The sequence below is a fragment of the Fusarium fujikuroi genome, chromosome FFUJ_chr09 (genome assembly GCF_900079805.1).
Source record: "Fusarium fujikuroi IMI 58289 draft genome, chromosome FFUJ_chr09".
Classification (NCBI taxonomy): Eukaryota; Fungi; Ascomycota; class Sordariomycetes; order Hypocreales; family Nectriaceae; genus Fusarium; species Fusarium fujikuroi.
Window position 1 is genome coordinate 290,710 of NC_036630.1, and position 13,441 is coordinate 304,150.

Below are 13,441 nucleotides of genomic sequence, written 5' to 3' on the forward strand. Positions count from 1 at the left end.
GTCCTTACGACGCCAAGGCTATTAGACGACATAGTCAACAAAACAACTCGTCTACAAATGCATTCACTGGCGCCAAGCAAACGCTTGTAAAAGTGCTTGTGAGAAAATAGAGCACAGGGTAGTATTCGCCCTAAGCAATGGACTGATTCAAGCGGGGAAGAGGGCGTCTCGGAGCATAGTTCTGTTCGCCGAGGCCCAATGGCGTTGGAGTGGAGCTTGCAACGCTTAAATTTATGTTTGAAGCTTGTGTCGGGAGCTAAACTCTGAATGGCGGGCCGGTTGGTAGATCTCCAAGACTCGGCAATGAGACCCTTATGTTTGAGAGACTTGGTGGGGAGAGGGCCTTGACGGAGGATATGTATTAATGGTGAGATATTGTGAGTACATGGCAGTAAAAGCGTAGATGTTCGACCGTTGTGAAAAGCCTGTTTCTGGGCGCATTGATCTGAGTTTTCCAAGTACGTCATCGAAAATGGTGAGACGATATCAACATCTGCAACCCATATGAACAAAGCACACACGGAAAAACAATATCATCCCTCCTCACAACGGAAAAGCGCACCCTCAATCGTCCCCTCATCTAATCTTGGCAACTCCACACTCACACTCATGATCCCAGCGATACCTACCCCACGGGGAAAACGTGGAGCAAAATAGACCCCGAACCTTTTCCAAACACCCAGCCATGCGCATATAGATATCGTCATATGAAGATAAAAAGGCCGCAGTGCCCCCGTGTTCAGAAGAGAGGGGTACAGACACTTTTGCAGTCTATCTTACTTGCTTCCTTTGTCTTTTGAGAGAAATCTTGATATCTTTACTTCAACAACCTATTTTTATTTTGATAATCTATGGGCTGGAATACTCATGCGTCGGGCACCAATGATCCGCCTGAGGTGCGGAACTGGCGAATCCACCTGATTGCTACGGTGGCTAGCATGTCCGCCCTCGCCAGTGAGTTCTGTAGTCGTGATGATAAGGTGATGAACTGATTTGAACAGTCGGATATGACACTTCTGTTATTGGAGGTTTGTACTACCTTACCCATGCCATGGGATGAACTCGTGTTGACCAGATAGGTACCATGGCATTGACCTCTTTCATGAGGGACTTTGGCCTTGACCTCGTCGAAAAGACCCAACGCGACACCATCCAGGGAAACATCGTCTCCACCTTTCAGGTACGCCTCTCTTCTATATCTCTCAATCCACCTCTCTAACATATCCAGGCTGGCTGTTTCTTCGGTGCGCTACTCACCTTCCCCATCGCTGAGAAATGGGGTCGTAGAAAGACCATCATGGGCGCAGCCCTAGTCTTCCTCCTCGGCGGCGCCCTCATGACCGCCGCAAACGGCAACCTCAACATGATCTACGGCGGCAGAGCCGTCGCCGGTCTCGGCCTCGGAGCATCCTCCCTCACCGTCCCAGTATACATCAGCGAAACTGCCCCGCCGTCCATCAGAGGTCGTCTCGTGGGTATCTTCGAGATCGCCTCGCAGGGCGGCGGTATGCTTGGCTTCTGGATCAACTACGCTACTGACCGCACCATCGACGTTAACACAAAGACCCAGTGGATTGTTCCCCTGGCGGTACAGCTTCTTCCTGGCTTGGGCCTTGCGCTCGGTATGCTTTGGTGTCCTGAGTCGCCGCGCTGGCTGGCACGTGGTGATCACTTTGAAGCTGCGGAGAAGATTCTCGCGCAGATTAGGGGTCTTCCGGCGGAGCATGAGTATGTTCGCAGAGAGATGGGCGATATTCGTGCGCAGGTTGAGGAGCGCAGTACCAATAAGATGAGCAAGAAGCAGCAGTTCAAGAAGCTTTTCCAGAAGGGCGTGCGTAACCGCATGGGTATTGGTATGGCTCTCATGTTTCTGCAGAGTTTCACTGGTGTCAACATCATCACCTACTACGCGCCCCGTATCTTTGAGAGTCTTGGAATTCCCGGTACTTCACTGAAGCTCTTCTCCACTGGCTTCTACGGCATCTCCAAGACCCTCGGCATGGTCCTTTTCACCTTCTGGGTCGTTGAGAAGGTCGGTCGGCGCAAGGGTCTCATCTGGGGTGCTGCACTCGGCTGTATTCCCATGTGGTATATCGGCGGGTATGTGATGGAAGCCGACCCCGCCGCTGCCGCCGCGGCTGGTGTTGTGAACCGCGATGGTTGGGGATACCTTGCCATCGTGTGCGTCTACATCAACGCCATCATCATCTGTGCGACATGGCAGGGTATCACGTGGACCTACGCATCCGAGATCTTCCCGCTCGACATCCGCATGCTCTGCGTCGCCATCACAACCGCCGACACATGGCTCGGATCATTCATCATCGCGCGCTCAACGCCCTACATGATCTCAGACCTAGGCTACGGCGCCTACTTCTTCTTCAGCTCGATCCTCGTATGCATGGGAATCTGGGCTACGTTCTTCGTCCCCGAAACAAAAGGTGCGTTACATCAAACCCATCCTTCTAGACTTATTCCACAGTGTGGCTGACATGCATAATCACAGGTATCACCCTCGAAGACATGGACGCGCTGTTCGCCAAGCCCGTGTACAAGACGGTCTGGGCGCAGATGCGTGGTAAACCGGTGCTGGAAGAACATCGCCCCGAGTCTCCATTCGAAGACGACGAGAAGGCGCACGAGCTAAGAATACCTTAGCTTCGTCGCTCCGCCGGGGTTTTTCTTTTTTTGTTTTTTTTGCAGCGTTAGATAAACAAATGAGAGGGCTTATCGGCTGCAACCATTTGTGTCCCCCCCTGTGAAACTGCTACGCCGTGAATGGGTGGTGTGATTCTGACTGCTGTTCCAGAAGGGGACGTTCTCTCCGAAAGGTAAAAGTTATGCCTTTTTTTTAAGTGATGACAGCAGGGCCCTTCCATGTCTCTAACCCGCTACGGCACTTTCTTATTTTGACCGCGACTCTTCTCTCCTCTCTGTCCATATTATTACCGTGTCGTTCACACATGCAAATACCATTGTCGCTGTGCTTTTCTTACCCCGCAAAGCTTCCCCAGACTCTGACGTAGATTATTCCCAAGTTTGGGATTTCGGTTTGTCATAGCAACAATTCTTGGGGCCCTTTTGCTAGTGTTGCAGTGAGTGGCTTGTCTTCGTGCGGCCGACCAGCTGTTCGCCAAGAAAAGAAGAATCGCTGAGAAATGATGTTATTGGTTTGCGGTGTTGGGGATAACCGCGGGACATTCCCTATTGGGGACTCAATTTGGGCTTTTGTTCGATTCTTGGTTTTTTATCACTGCCAAGACTGCTCGGTCGTCTTGGCGCTGAGGAGAAGTTGTCGTTGGGTGGTGAGAAGAGATTGCGGTTGTAATCTTACGGGGTTTGGAGTTGGCCAAGAGATAAGGGAGAGTTTTGGGGGCGATTGGAGAATGGAATGATATTTTATGTCTGAGATACTCAAATGAGAGAACGCGTGCAGGCGTGGTGATGAAACTGAGACTGTCTTGAGGAGTGTTTATCCTGACTCAAATGCCAGCCAATAAAACACGCTCTAATTTAAACATCAACGGCGCCCAGTTGCTGCGTCAATCGTTAACAATATTTAACGTAATAAATTCCACTTCGCCCGATCGCATCCCCGGATTTGCACGGCCAATCTCAATGAGGATGGAGATAATGCATCTCAGCACAATTGGCTGACCCGACGCAAGCCAGGTACCCAAGCCACCAACCCTAAAACGTTAGCTGATGATTGGGAATAACCTCCTTCGAGTCGTTTTTATCTCCTTCCCTTTCAAGATGATACAGAATCTCTTGGCGTCGGAGGCCCCAAGCGTTCGGGATCTTTGACAGATTTCTCGGCGAAAGCTGGGCATGGAATTCGATCTTGTGTATTTATTGGAGGCGAGGTTTGGGGTAACAATCAGTCGGAAACTGTAACGCTCAACGGTCAAGATGTGTAACATTGCTGAATGATTGCTCGCCACTCCATTGAGAGCAAAAAGCCAGCGCGTCATACCCCCCCATACCTCGTGATAAACATTTTAAGCTTGTTGTTTAGCTCCCCCTCCCACCCAGCGCCACGGTCCACCTGAGAGTGAGAAAACCCCAAATCAGACCAAGACATGCGCCAAGCCGGACCCCAACCCATCGAATCCTCCAGTGAGAAGATCGATCGTTGCACCTTCCGTTCTCAGTATCATGTCCGTTGCATACAAGATTGGATCACGCGTTGGACCCAGGTCAGTCACTTTCTGTCAATTGAAACTCAAATTGTTGACTGATGAGCGGATGTCGGGTAGTGCACAGAGCGTGCCAAGTGGGTGCGGGGCGCTGTCATCACTGTAAATCAGCCCGGTTAGTGGGCTACTCACTCGCTAATTGTCAAAGCTTCCTGGGGAAAGAAATGGAGTTGATGATGGCCTCTGTAAAGAGGCATGTGCTGAGAGGCATCGACATGGGAACATGCAAATACAACCCAAACAGCTTCAATTGTATTGGAGACCTGCACCAACAGCGTCTGTCCCTTGCTCAAGGGGATGTTGCACTCTCCCTCCATTTGCCTCGTCTAGAACTACTTGGCCGCTTCTCTTCGTTCTCGTCTCTTTTGACGGGATGCTTATCATGTCTTGGCACGCTACACGAGCTGTAACCCAACCCAACCCACCACCTTGAGAATTCCAATCCCCATCTCCTGCCCTTTTCGCCATCGCCTGTGTTTGTGCTTGTCTAAGGTAGCTTCCTTCCCTGTAACACAAACGTCTCCGCTCCTCGGAGATAAAAACCACTGCCCATCCCATCTCCCCTCCCCAGGCAGGTCTCATCTCCTCTCTCTCCCTCACCTCACAAACTCCTTCAACCAACAACAGCTTTCTTTTTTTTTTCTCTGACAATGACCTCTAAGGAGGAGAAGATCGACGTCGGCAGCGCGACTCCGCCGTCGCCTGATCATGGCCATGCGCAGGTGCACACAAAGGATACCTTCACTGGTGATGTTGAGGGCGTTCGCGATGATTTCCGCGAGGACGATTTCATGACCCGCAATGGTCTGAACCTCAAGTCTTTCCAGCGCCGTGAGTCGCATGCACTGCCCACCGCTGCCAATTGATCCCCCTAACTCTTTTTTTACAGGTGACTACGGCACTGGTGTCGTCGAACTCGATCGCTCCATGAAGAAGCGCCATCTCCACATGATCGCCATTGGAGGTTCAATTGGTGCTGGTTTCTTCGTCGGCTCCGGTGGTGCCCTCACCAAGGGCGGCCCCGGCGCCGTCTTCCTCTGCTTCTCTATTGCTGGTGTCATGATCTTCAACGTTGTCCACGCTCTCGGTGAGCTCGCTGTCATGTATCCCGTCTCTGGTGGTTTCTATACCTACTCTACTCGCTTCATCGATCCGTCCTGGGGTTTCGCCATGGGCTGGAACTACGTGAGTGTCGCTGATCCCGTGTCGCGCAATTGAGAAACTGACATTCCCCAGGTCTTTCAATGGGTCATCGTCTTGCCGCTCGAATTAACAGTCGTCTCTTTCACGGTGCAATACTGGAATAAAGACATCAACGAAGCTGTCTGGATCACCGTCTTCTGGATATTTATCATTGTCATCAACATCTTTGGTACCCTAGGCTACGCTGAAGAAGAGTTCTGGAGTTCCATCTTCAAGCTCGCTGCCATTGTCATCTTCATGATTGTCGCCGTCATTCTCATCTGTGGTGGTGGCCCCTCCTCGGGCAACTTCGACACATACCAGGGTGCCAAGCTCTGGTATGACCCCGGCGCGTTCCAGAATGGCTCCCGAGGTTTCTGTGGTGTCTTCGTCACAGCTGCCTTTTCTTTCGCCGGTACCGAGTTGGTCGGTCTCGCCGCTGCCGAGTCTCGCAACCCCGCCAAGGCCCTTCCCGGTGCTATCAAGCAGGTCTTCTGGCGTATCACCCTGTAAGATCCACCAAAGCCTGTTTTCTCCTCTCATGCCAACTAACATTGTGATAGCTTCTATATCATCGGTCTCACCCTCGTTGGCATGCTCGTCAGCTCCACAGATGAGCGTCTCCTCAACAGCGCCAACCCTTACAAGGATGGTACCTCTCCTTTCGTGCTTGCAGCCAAGGATGCCGGCCTTAACGGCTACGATGATTTCATGAACTTGGTCATCTGCATTTCAGTCGTCTCCATCGGTGTCTCTGCCGTTTATGGTGGCTCCCGTACTCTGACTGCCCTCGCTGAGCAAGATTATGCGCCCAAGATCTTCACATACATCGATCGTTCCGGACGACCTCTCGTCTCTGTAGGCTTTAACCTCATCTGGGGTGCTCTCGCCTACATTGTCCTCGCCTCATCTGGTGGTCTTGTTTTTGATTGGCTTCTTGCTGTCTCTGCACTCGCTGCCCTCTTCACTTGGGGTTCTATCTGCTACGTAAGTTGAACATGTAGTCTTCTTATTGATCCGATTTACTAACCAAATTATTAGGCTCACATCCGCTTCCGCTCCGCCTGGAAGCGACAAGGCCGAAGCCTCGACCTCATTCCCTTCAAGGCTGCTGGTGGCGTTTATGGCTCGTGGTTGGGTCTCGCCCTTTGCTTCGCTATTCTGGGAATGCAGCTCTTCGTCGCCATCTGCCCTCCCAACAAGCCAGGCTATGGTAACGCCGAAGACTTCTTTATGGCCTGTCTTGCCATCCCTGTCGTCCTCCTCTTCTGGGTCATCGGCTACTTCTGGAAGAAGCCTCAGTGGCTCACCGTTGATAAGATCGACCTTGACACCGGTCTCCGTGAGCACGACTGGGACGAGATCAACGCTTACCGTGCTAAGGTCGCTTCGTGGCCCGCTTGGCGCCGATTCTTCCACAAGTTCATGTAAGAGCATCAAGTCTACCATACATGAATATGTGAACAGAATGGTCAATCTATGTAGTTAGTCCCTCTTATTGAGGATTCTTAGTTTATACCCCATCAATCTACTGGTTGCTAGCTTTATTCAACAACTATGTCAGAAGTTCGTGATTTATCTAAGTCACTAAATTAGAAGAGCGAAATACATTTATTGGAGTTATCGTAAGGTTAAGAGAGGACCTTGTAAACGTGGCGTCTAGAGTCAGATGTCGTCCTTTCGATAGCAAGCTGGGGGTCTCTAGTCTTCCAGTAACCATGTCAGATCAACCTGACATCACGCCTGCACCTAAACTTCTCGCATGAACAATGGTATCAAATAACATCTATAACTAACGTTCCTTTCTCGGTTGTATGGTCGTTATCCCGAAAATAACAGCTCAGGGCTGGCAATTCAAACCACAGTTCGATTTGTTATTACTGTCAGCAGGGCGTTTTCGAAGGGTTCTGTTGAATGGCTAGGAGTAATTATCTCGTCAGCCTCATTTTCAACCTACATGCACAATCGCGGAGAGCATCAGATTCAGGCACAAGATAAAAATAACAGATAGCAAAACTTGGTTAGAAGATGGTCAGAGTGGTGCCGTAAGTATTATAATGCCTGCCCAACGATATATCAATTCACGCGGCGCGAAACTGCGCAATAAGTAGATAAAAGACCACAAGATACATCACCACAGAAAACCCAACAATAACCCACCCAAACGATCCAACATATGCCACCAGACTAAGTGCCATAAACAAGAAACCCGTCACGATAAGCAGATGCAACGCAGCAGAAACAACAAGCCCAGCAGGCGTCCACTTCTTTATCGTCTCTTCATCAATCTCGCCCTTTGCCTTTTGTCGCATCAGCGCTAGAAAACTCCCGCTATAACCAGCCAGTGCGATGGAAACGGCAAACGCGAGCCATGAGACTGAGAGAAAGAGTCGGACTGTTTTGAGAGTAAATGTTGGCGTGGCCCAGATGTCGGCGGGGTCGGTCATTTCTCCGACTATGACGGCGAAGGTTGAGGCGCCGAAGACGGAGATGGCGATCATGGTTACGACGAAGAAACGAAAGACCTCGAGGTCATCGCTGTTGTTTTTGCTTGATGAGCTGGTATAGTCTTGTTTTGAAGCTTGGGTTTCGAGTCGGTGAATGACATGATATAACAACTCCCGGGAGAGCTCGTCTGTATTTTTTCGATATTCCTCTGCATTCGTGATATTCTGAGGAGGAGCTGTGCTTTCAAAATCCGGTTTGTTGGTTTGAACTGTTGCAGACATCGCGTATAGTGATGTTCTCTGGATAATACCCCAGTTTCAGTAGTTTTCTTAAAAGTCTCATGAAAGCAGTGATAGCCGAGTGATATAAATGTAAATATTCTTTTGTGATTTTTCCTATAAATATCCAGATTAATTACACGTCTGACTCAGCCCTGAAATTCTGATGGCGAATACTACTCCGTAGGTGCATAAGGCTTCGCCCTGTTTTTGATTGCCCAACCCCTGTCTCTGACCACCCATATTGAGGCCATCGGTGGAGGTGGACTTCTCAGCCGCTGGTAGGCGCTGTTCTGGAAGGGTGGGTTAGCTGAAACATTTGAACCGAGTGCGAGCGCTAAGCCTGCTTGATGCGGGGGACTTGCTGACTGCACACTTTGAAGTCCGACGGACACACCAGGATATACTTAGAGCTGCATGGTAGGATGCGATTGGCTGTGTGGCTGAGTGTCATAAGGCTGTGCTGATTGATAATCGATTCAATCAGTGAGTCTGTCAGTTGTGAAACAATCTGGAATATTGTGATATAAATGCGAAGGAGTCTCCCAGTTAATTCAAATCTCAAAATCAAATCAGCTAATACAGCATATCTTTGATCTATCCTTCTGGATTGAAATTCTTATACTTTATTTCTCAGCACTCGATATCAATCATTTCATATAGATTATCATCACAGTCCCATCAAAATGTCAAACAGCAGATCTCGAGGACCGCCGCTACCAAGTCTGGTACAAGGCTCATCTCTCCAAGCTCAATTACAGCGCGAAGGCGCCCAGATCTGGCGAAACAACAACCGCCCTCTCATCGAACACATCATCAACCATGCAACCCCCGGCTACGTTACAAAGGTTGTGTGGCTCCAAGAGAAAAGCATCATCGAGCACGAATACCTACTGATGTGCGTCAAGACCAACGATGGAAGACTATCCTGGATGCGGATCGAGCGTATGGGTGAATTACCCATTGGCTCGGCATCCAGTAACGCTTTAACGGATCAAGCACAATTGGTTGTGACCCTCGCACCATCACGAGAAAACCTTGTCTGTGATGATAGGGTTCTCGTGGAGGCTGATCTGGATACCAATGCGGCACGGCTGAGCGACGTCGCCAAGCTTGTACTGATAGTGCACAATGAAGAGCCGCAGTATCATCTCCAGTGGCATAACTGTTGGTGGCTTGCGCGGGTGGTTATGCAAGTTATTTCGGAGACATACATGCACGGCAATAAGAAGCAGAGGAAGAAGGTTATTAGCCGGTGCGATTCTTCGCATAACAAACATGTCTTGGCTATGAGTGCCGGAGGACCATTTGCGGGGATTGGGCAGATGGCTACTATCATTCATTTTCGCAACCGGAAGAAGAGAATTATGACCAACTTTACTCAGTCACTGTATAGTTAGTGTCATCGTTTTTTGATTTGTATTCAGACGGGACATTCCTTTTATTGTTATATAGATAAGATTGTATAGCGAAAGATAATACCTATCATCTCAAAAGTCACCGCTACCGCCTTGCCCGACACCGTTCAATGAGACCGAAGATTCCGGAACTGGAGTGTTGTCTAACTTTTACGCTTTGTGGCATAGATTACGAGGTTCTGTAGATCCTCATTCCCGGAGCACACTTTATACTTTAAACCGTCAAAGTCAGACAGCAACCCAATGAATCTGCCATAAGTAGTACATCGGCACGAGTTACAAAATCTCAACAGACTGCAGAGACATTATCTTCGGATGAAGCGGAACAATTGACCCTAAGACAAGAACTAAGGGCATAAGCAAATAAAACCATAAGTACGAAACCTTAACAAGTAGTAACTGCCGCTCATGTGATTATCGGCAGTTATAAAGTAAATTTAGAACTCGCTCGGATACTACTCTGGAGGCTAAAAAATCGAGTAATTGCTTTTTAATGCCCAAGTCGCAGACCGTGAAAATAAGTTTCAGCTACTGGTTTTATTTTTAATGCAGTACTGGAATTCATAAAGGTCCAAGCATCTTACCGACTTTACTCTCAAGCTACAGAAGGCCAAATCGACATCTATACCAAAATTCATCTCTTAGTAGGCCGACCCTATACTATATAGTATTATAATTAATATTCCTTATAATTTAATATAAGTAGGGTAAATATAAGTCTAACTAATTATAGCCTTTTGCTTAAGAGGGTTATATAGTTTTATATAACTTTATAATAATTATTATTAATCTTAAGTTTAGCTTTATTTTTATTTCCTAAATCTATTATACCTTATAAAATAAGAAATCCTTACTTTTAGTATATTATATTTACCTGTAATTACCCTTTATAACTTAATATATACCTTATTAAATTTATATATTTTAAAGCTTTATTTTTATTTTACTTTAAAGCAATTTAAAGTATATTTCCTCTTTAATTTTATACCTAAAATTAGATTATTAAGGCACTAGGCTTTAGCCTATATTAACCCTTCCTTTACCTTACCTTTATACCCTTTTATGCCCTTATATTATATTAATTAAAGTTATATAATTAAAGACTTTATTTTTATATCTCTTTTATCTTTTATTCTTTATATTTTAGTATACTATATAAATAACTTAAGGCTAATATTTAATTAAAGAACCTATTTAAATATTATAAAGACCTATATAATTCTATAATATTATACCTCTCTATAAAACTATAAAGGCTAAAAAGAAATACTTAGCCTATAAAGCTAAAAAAGCCTATTTTATAGAGAAGGTTAAAGTTAAGTATATTACTATAGAGAAGGCTAAAGTTAAGTATATTATTACTAAAAAGGCTAAAGCTAATTATATTACTACTAAGAAGGCTAAAGAGAAATATATTGCCTTTAAAAAGAAGCTTAAAGCTAACTATATTATTACTTAAAAGAAAAAGGCTAAAAAAGCCTATATTACTGTTAAAAAATTTAAAGTAAAGTATACTAAATTAAAATAGTATTATAATAAGCTTATAGAAATACTTACTTATACTAAAAAGGAAATAAATAATAAAGCTCTTAAAGAGGATTATATTATTAAAAAGAAATAACTTAAATATTAGCTATATATCCTTAAATATAATAACAATAAAGACTATAAAGCTATAAAGGAAGCTCTATAATATAACTTTAGTAACTATACTTTTAAATATCTAGCTAAAGAGGTTAATAGAATTCCTATTTTTACCTTTAACTATAAAGCTAAATGCCCTCCTATAAACCTATAGTTAACTATTTAGATATATATAAATGCATTAAAGAATTATTCCTATAAAGGCCTTATATATATAAAGTTTAATAAGAATAAAGTAAGATATTTAATTACTTTCTATTTTATATTATATTATATTAATTTATATAACTTCTTAAAAAGCCTAATTTACTCTTTTTATATAAAAAAAAAGGTAAGAACCTTAAGGCTAAATATATACTTAAATTCTTATTATAAAATACTAATACTATACTTTACTATCTATATAGATTTATAATGCCTAAATCGCTTTTATGCAATAAGTATATATTTAGTAATAGTGCTCTTACCTATTACTATATTATAGCTCTATCTAAAGGCTATATTAATTGCCTTTAGAACTATTTAGGACTAAACTGCAGCTATATTAGGGATATATACTTATAGTGCCTTATATATCTCTATATTGACTTATTTAATAGTAACTTTTAAGAAGTATAAGGCTATATTTAATACTATTTCTATTACTAGTAGTAATAGTAGCTCTTTATTTAATAGTAAAGAGGACCTTATAGATATATTAAAGGACTTTACTAAAAAAGAGTATTATAGACTCTTTTAATTCTTCTATAAAGTTATTAACTATAAGAAGAAAAAGAAAAAGTCTAAAGGTAAAGGTAAGTCTAAATCTAAAAAGGTAAAGGGCAGTAAATAAGGTATTTTAATTCTATATATAACTATTTAAAATAATACTAACTTCTTCTAGCTACCTATAATTAGTTTTTAGGTCTTTATTTTTATAAGGATATAGCTTATAGGTTATAAATTATAACTAGTATTATAGATATATAGAGCATTATAAAGCATTATAGGCTACTATAGATAACTAACTATAGGGCATATAAAGTATTATAATACCTAGTAGTAAAAGTTTAATGTTTTTATTAACTTACTTTATTAATTAATTATATCCTTAAATTATATTTATAATAGATATATATATAGATCTTATAGTACCTTATAGTACCTTATAATACCTTATAATTCCTTATTATAAGTAATTTTAAATATTCTTTTTAGTATTACTAGTTATAGTTAGTATAGTATATTTATATACTATATCTTAGGGCTATATACTATAGCATAAGGCTATATATTATTCTTTATAGTCTTATCTTAAGCCCCTTAATATAAATTTATTTTCTTATATTATATTAATCTTTCTTTTAACCTTATAATAAGCTCTAAAGGGCGCCCCCCTATTAACCTTAATGCTTTTTATATTTAAATTAAATAATAGAAGTATTATAACTAAATAACTGCAGATAATATTATATAGTGTATTTTAATTAAATTTAATATTTCTATTTCTTATAGAGTATTATATTAATATCTTTAGACTTAGCAGTTAGATTAGATAATATCTAATATAACTTAAGCCTAAATAGAAGATACTAAGGCATTATAAAATTATATTAAAGAGCTTTTCTTTAAAAATATTCTTAAGGATAAAAATATCCTTTTCTAATTATAAAAGAAAGGCTTTATAATAACTAATAGGAGGCTAATTAAAATATAATAAAGCCTTAGCTTTTTATAGTATTAAATCTTTAAGCAAAAAGAGAAGTAACTTATTAAATTATACTATTTCTTTAAAAATAATACCTTATTAAATACTAAGCTATAGTTATTTAGTTAAATATATCTCTATATCTATATTTAGTAAAAACAGCTATCCTTAAGTTAATAGGCACTATATAAAGCATTTTATAACTTTATGCCTATAAATATAACTAATTGATAGAATACAATATAATACCATTAAACTAAATAGATAGCACCTAAGCCTAACTTTATTTAATTAATTAATACTTATAATAAATTAAAGGTATAAAAGATTAAAATATATATATTAATTAATATATACTTATAGTATATTATATAACTATATATTAATATATTAGCTAATATATTATAAAGTATACTTAAGTAATACCTTTATATTCTAGAGAATTAAGAGAGTACTGTCCTTTTATATATCTAATTAAATTATAGTAATAAGACTCTTATAATAGTTAGGGCTTATTTTTACCTTTTATAAATACAGAGCTCCCTATAGGCTACTATAGCTTAGCAGATATAATTCTATAATTAT

At 42.2% G+C, this 13,441-nt stretch overlaps 4 protein-coding genes; 3 read left to right on the plus strand and 1 right to left on the minus strand.

The window, feature by feature from the left end:
* Positions 1–851: 851 nt before the first annotated feature.
* On the plus strand, positions 852–2,658 carry FFUJ_10092 (related to quinate transport protein; the record flags this gene model as incomplete). XM_023567933.1 has 5 exons in its annotated part: positions 852–954; positions 1,002–1,028; positions 1,080–1,180; positions 1,229–2,441; positions 2,507–2,658. 5 exons carry the CDS (start codon positions 852–854, stop codon positions 2,656–2,658), a joined length of 1,596 nt encoding a protein of 531 aa, XP_023435304.1.
* Positions 2,659–4,849: 2,191 nt separating this feature from the next.
* FFUJ_10091 (probable amino acid permease NAAP1) lies at positions 4,850–6,812 on the plus strand (the record flags this gene model as incomplete). XM_023567934.1 has 5 exons in its annotated part: positions 4,850–5,030; positions 5,089–5,384; positions 5,436–5,890; positions 5,945–6,368; positions 6,423–6,812. 5 exons carry the CDS (start codon positions 4,850–4,852, stop codon positions 6,810–6,812), a joined length of 1,746 nt encoding a protein of 581 aa, XP_023435305.1.
* Positions 6,813–7,462: 650 nt separating this feature from the next.
* Positions 7,463–8,110, minus strand: FFUJ_10090 (uncharacterized protein; the record flags this gene model as incomplete). The annotated part of the gene is made up of 1 exon (XM_023567935.1): positions 7,463–8,110. One exon carries the CDS (start codon positions 8,108–8,110, stop codon positions 7,463–7,465), a length of 648 nt encoding a protein of 215 aa, XP_023435306.1.
* Positions 8,111–8,793: 683 nt separating this feature from the next.
* FFUJ_10089 (uncharacterized protein) lies at positions 8,794–9,507 on the plus strand (the record flags this gene model as incomplete). Its single annotated transcript, XM_023567936.1, has 1 exon — positions 8,794–9,507. The coding sequence occupies one exon, from the start codon at positions 8,794–8,796 to the stop codon at positions 9,505–9,507; it is 714 nt and encodes a 237-aa protein (XP_023435307.1).
* Positions 9,508–13,441: the final 3,934 nt, after the last annotated feature.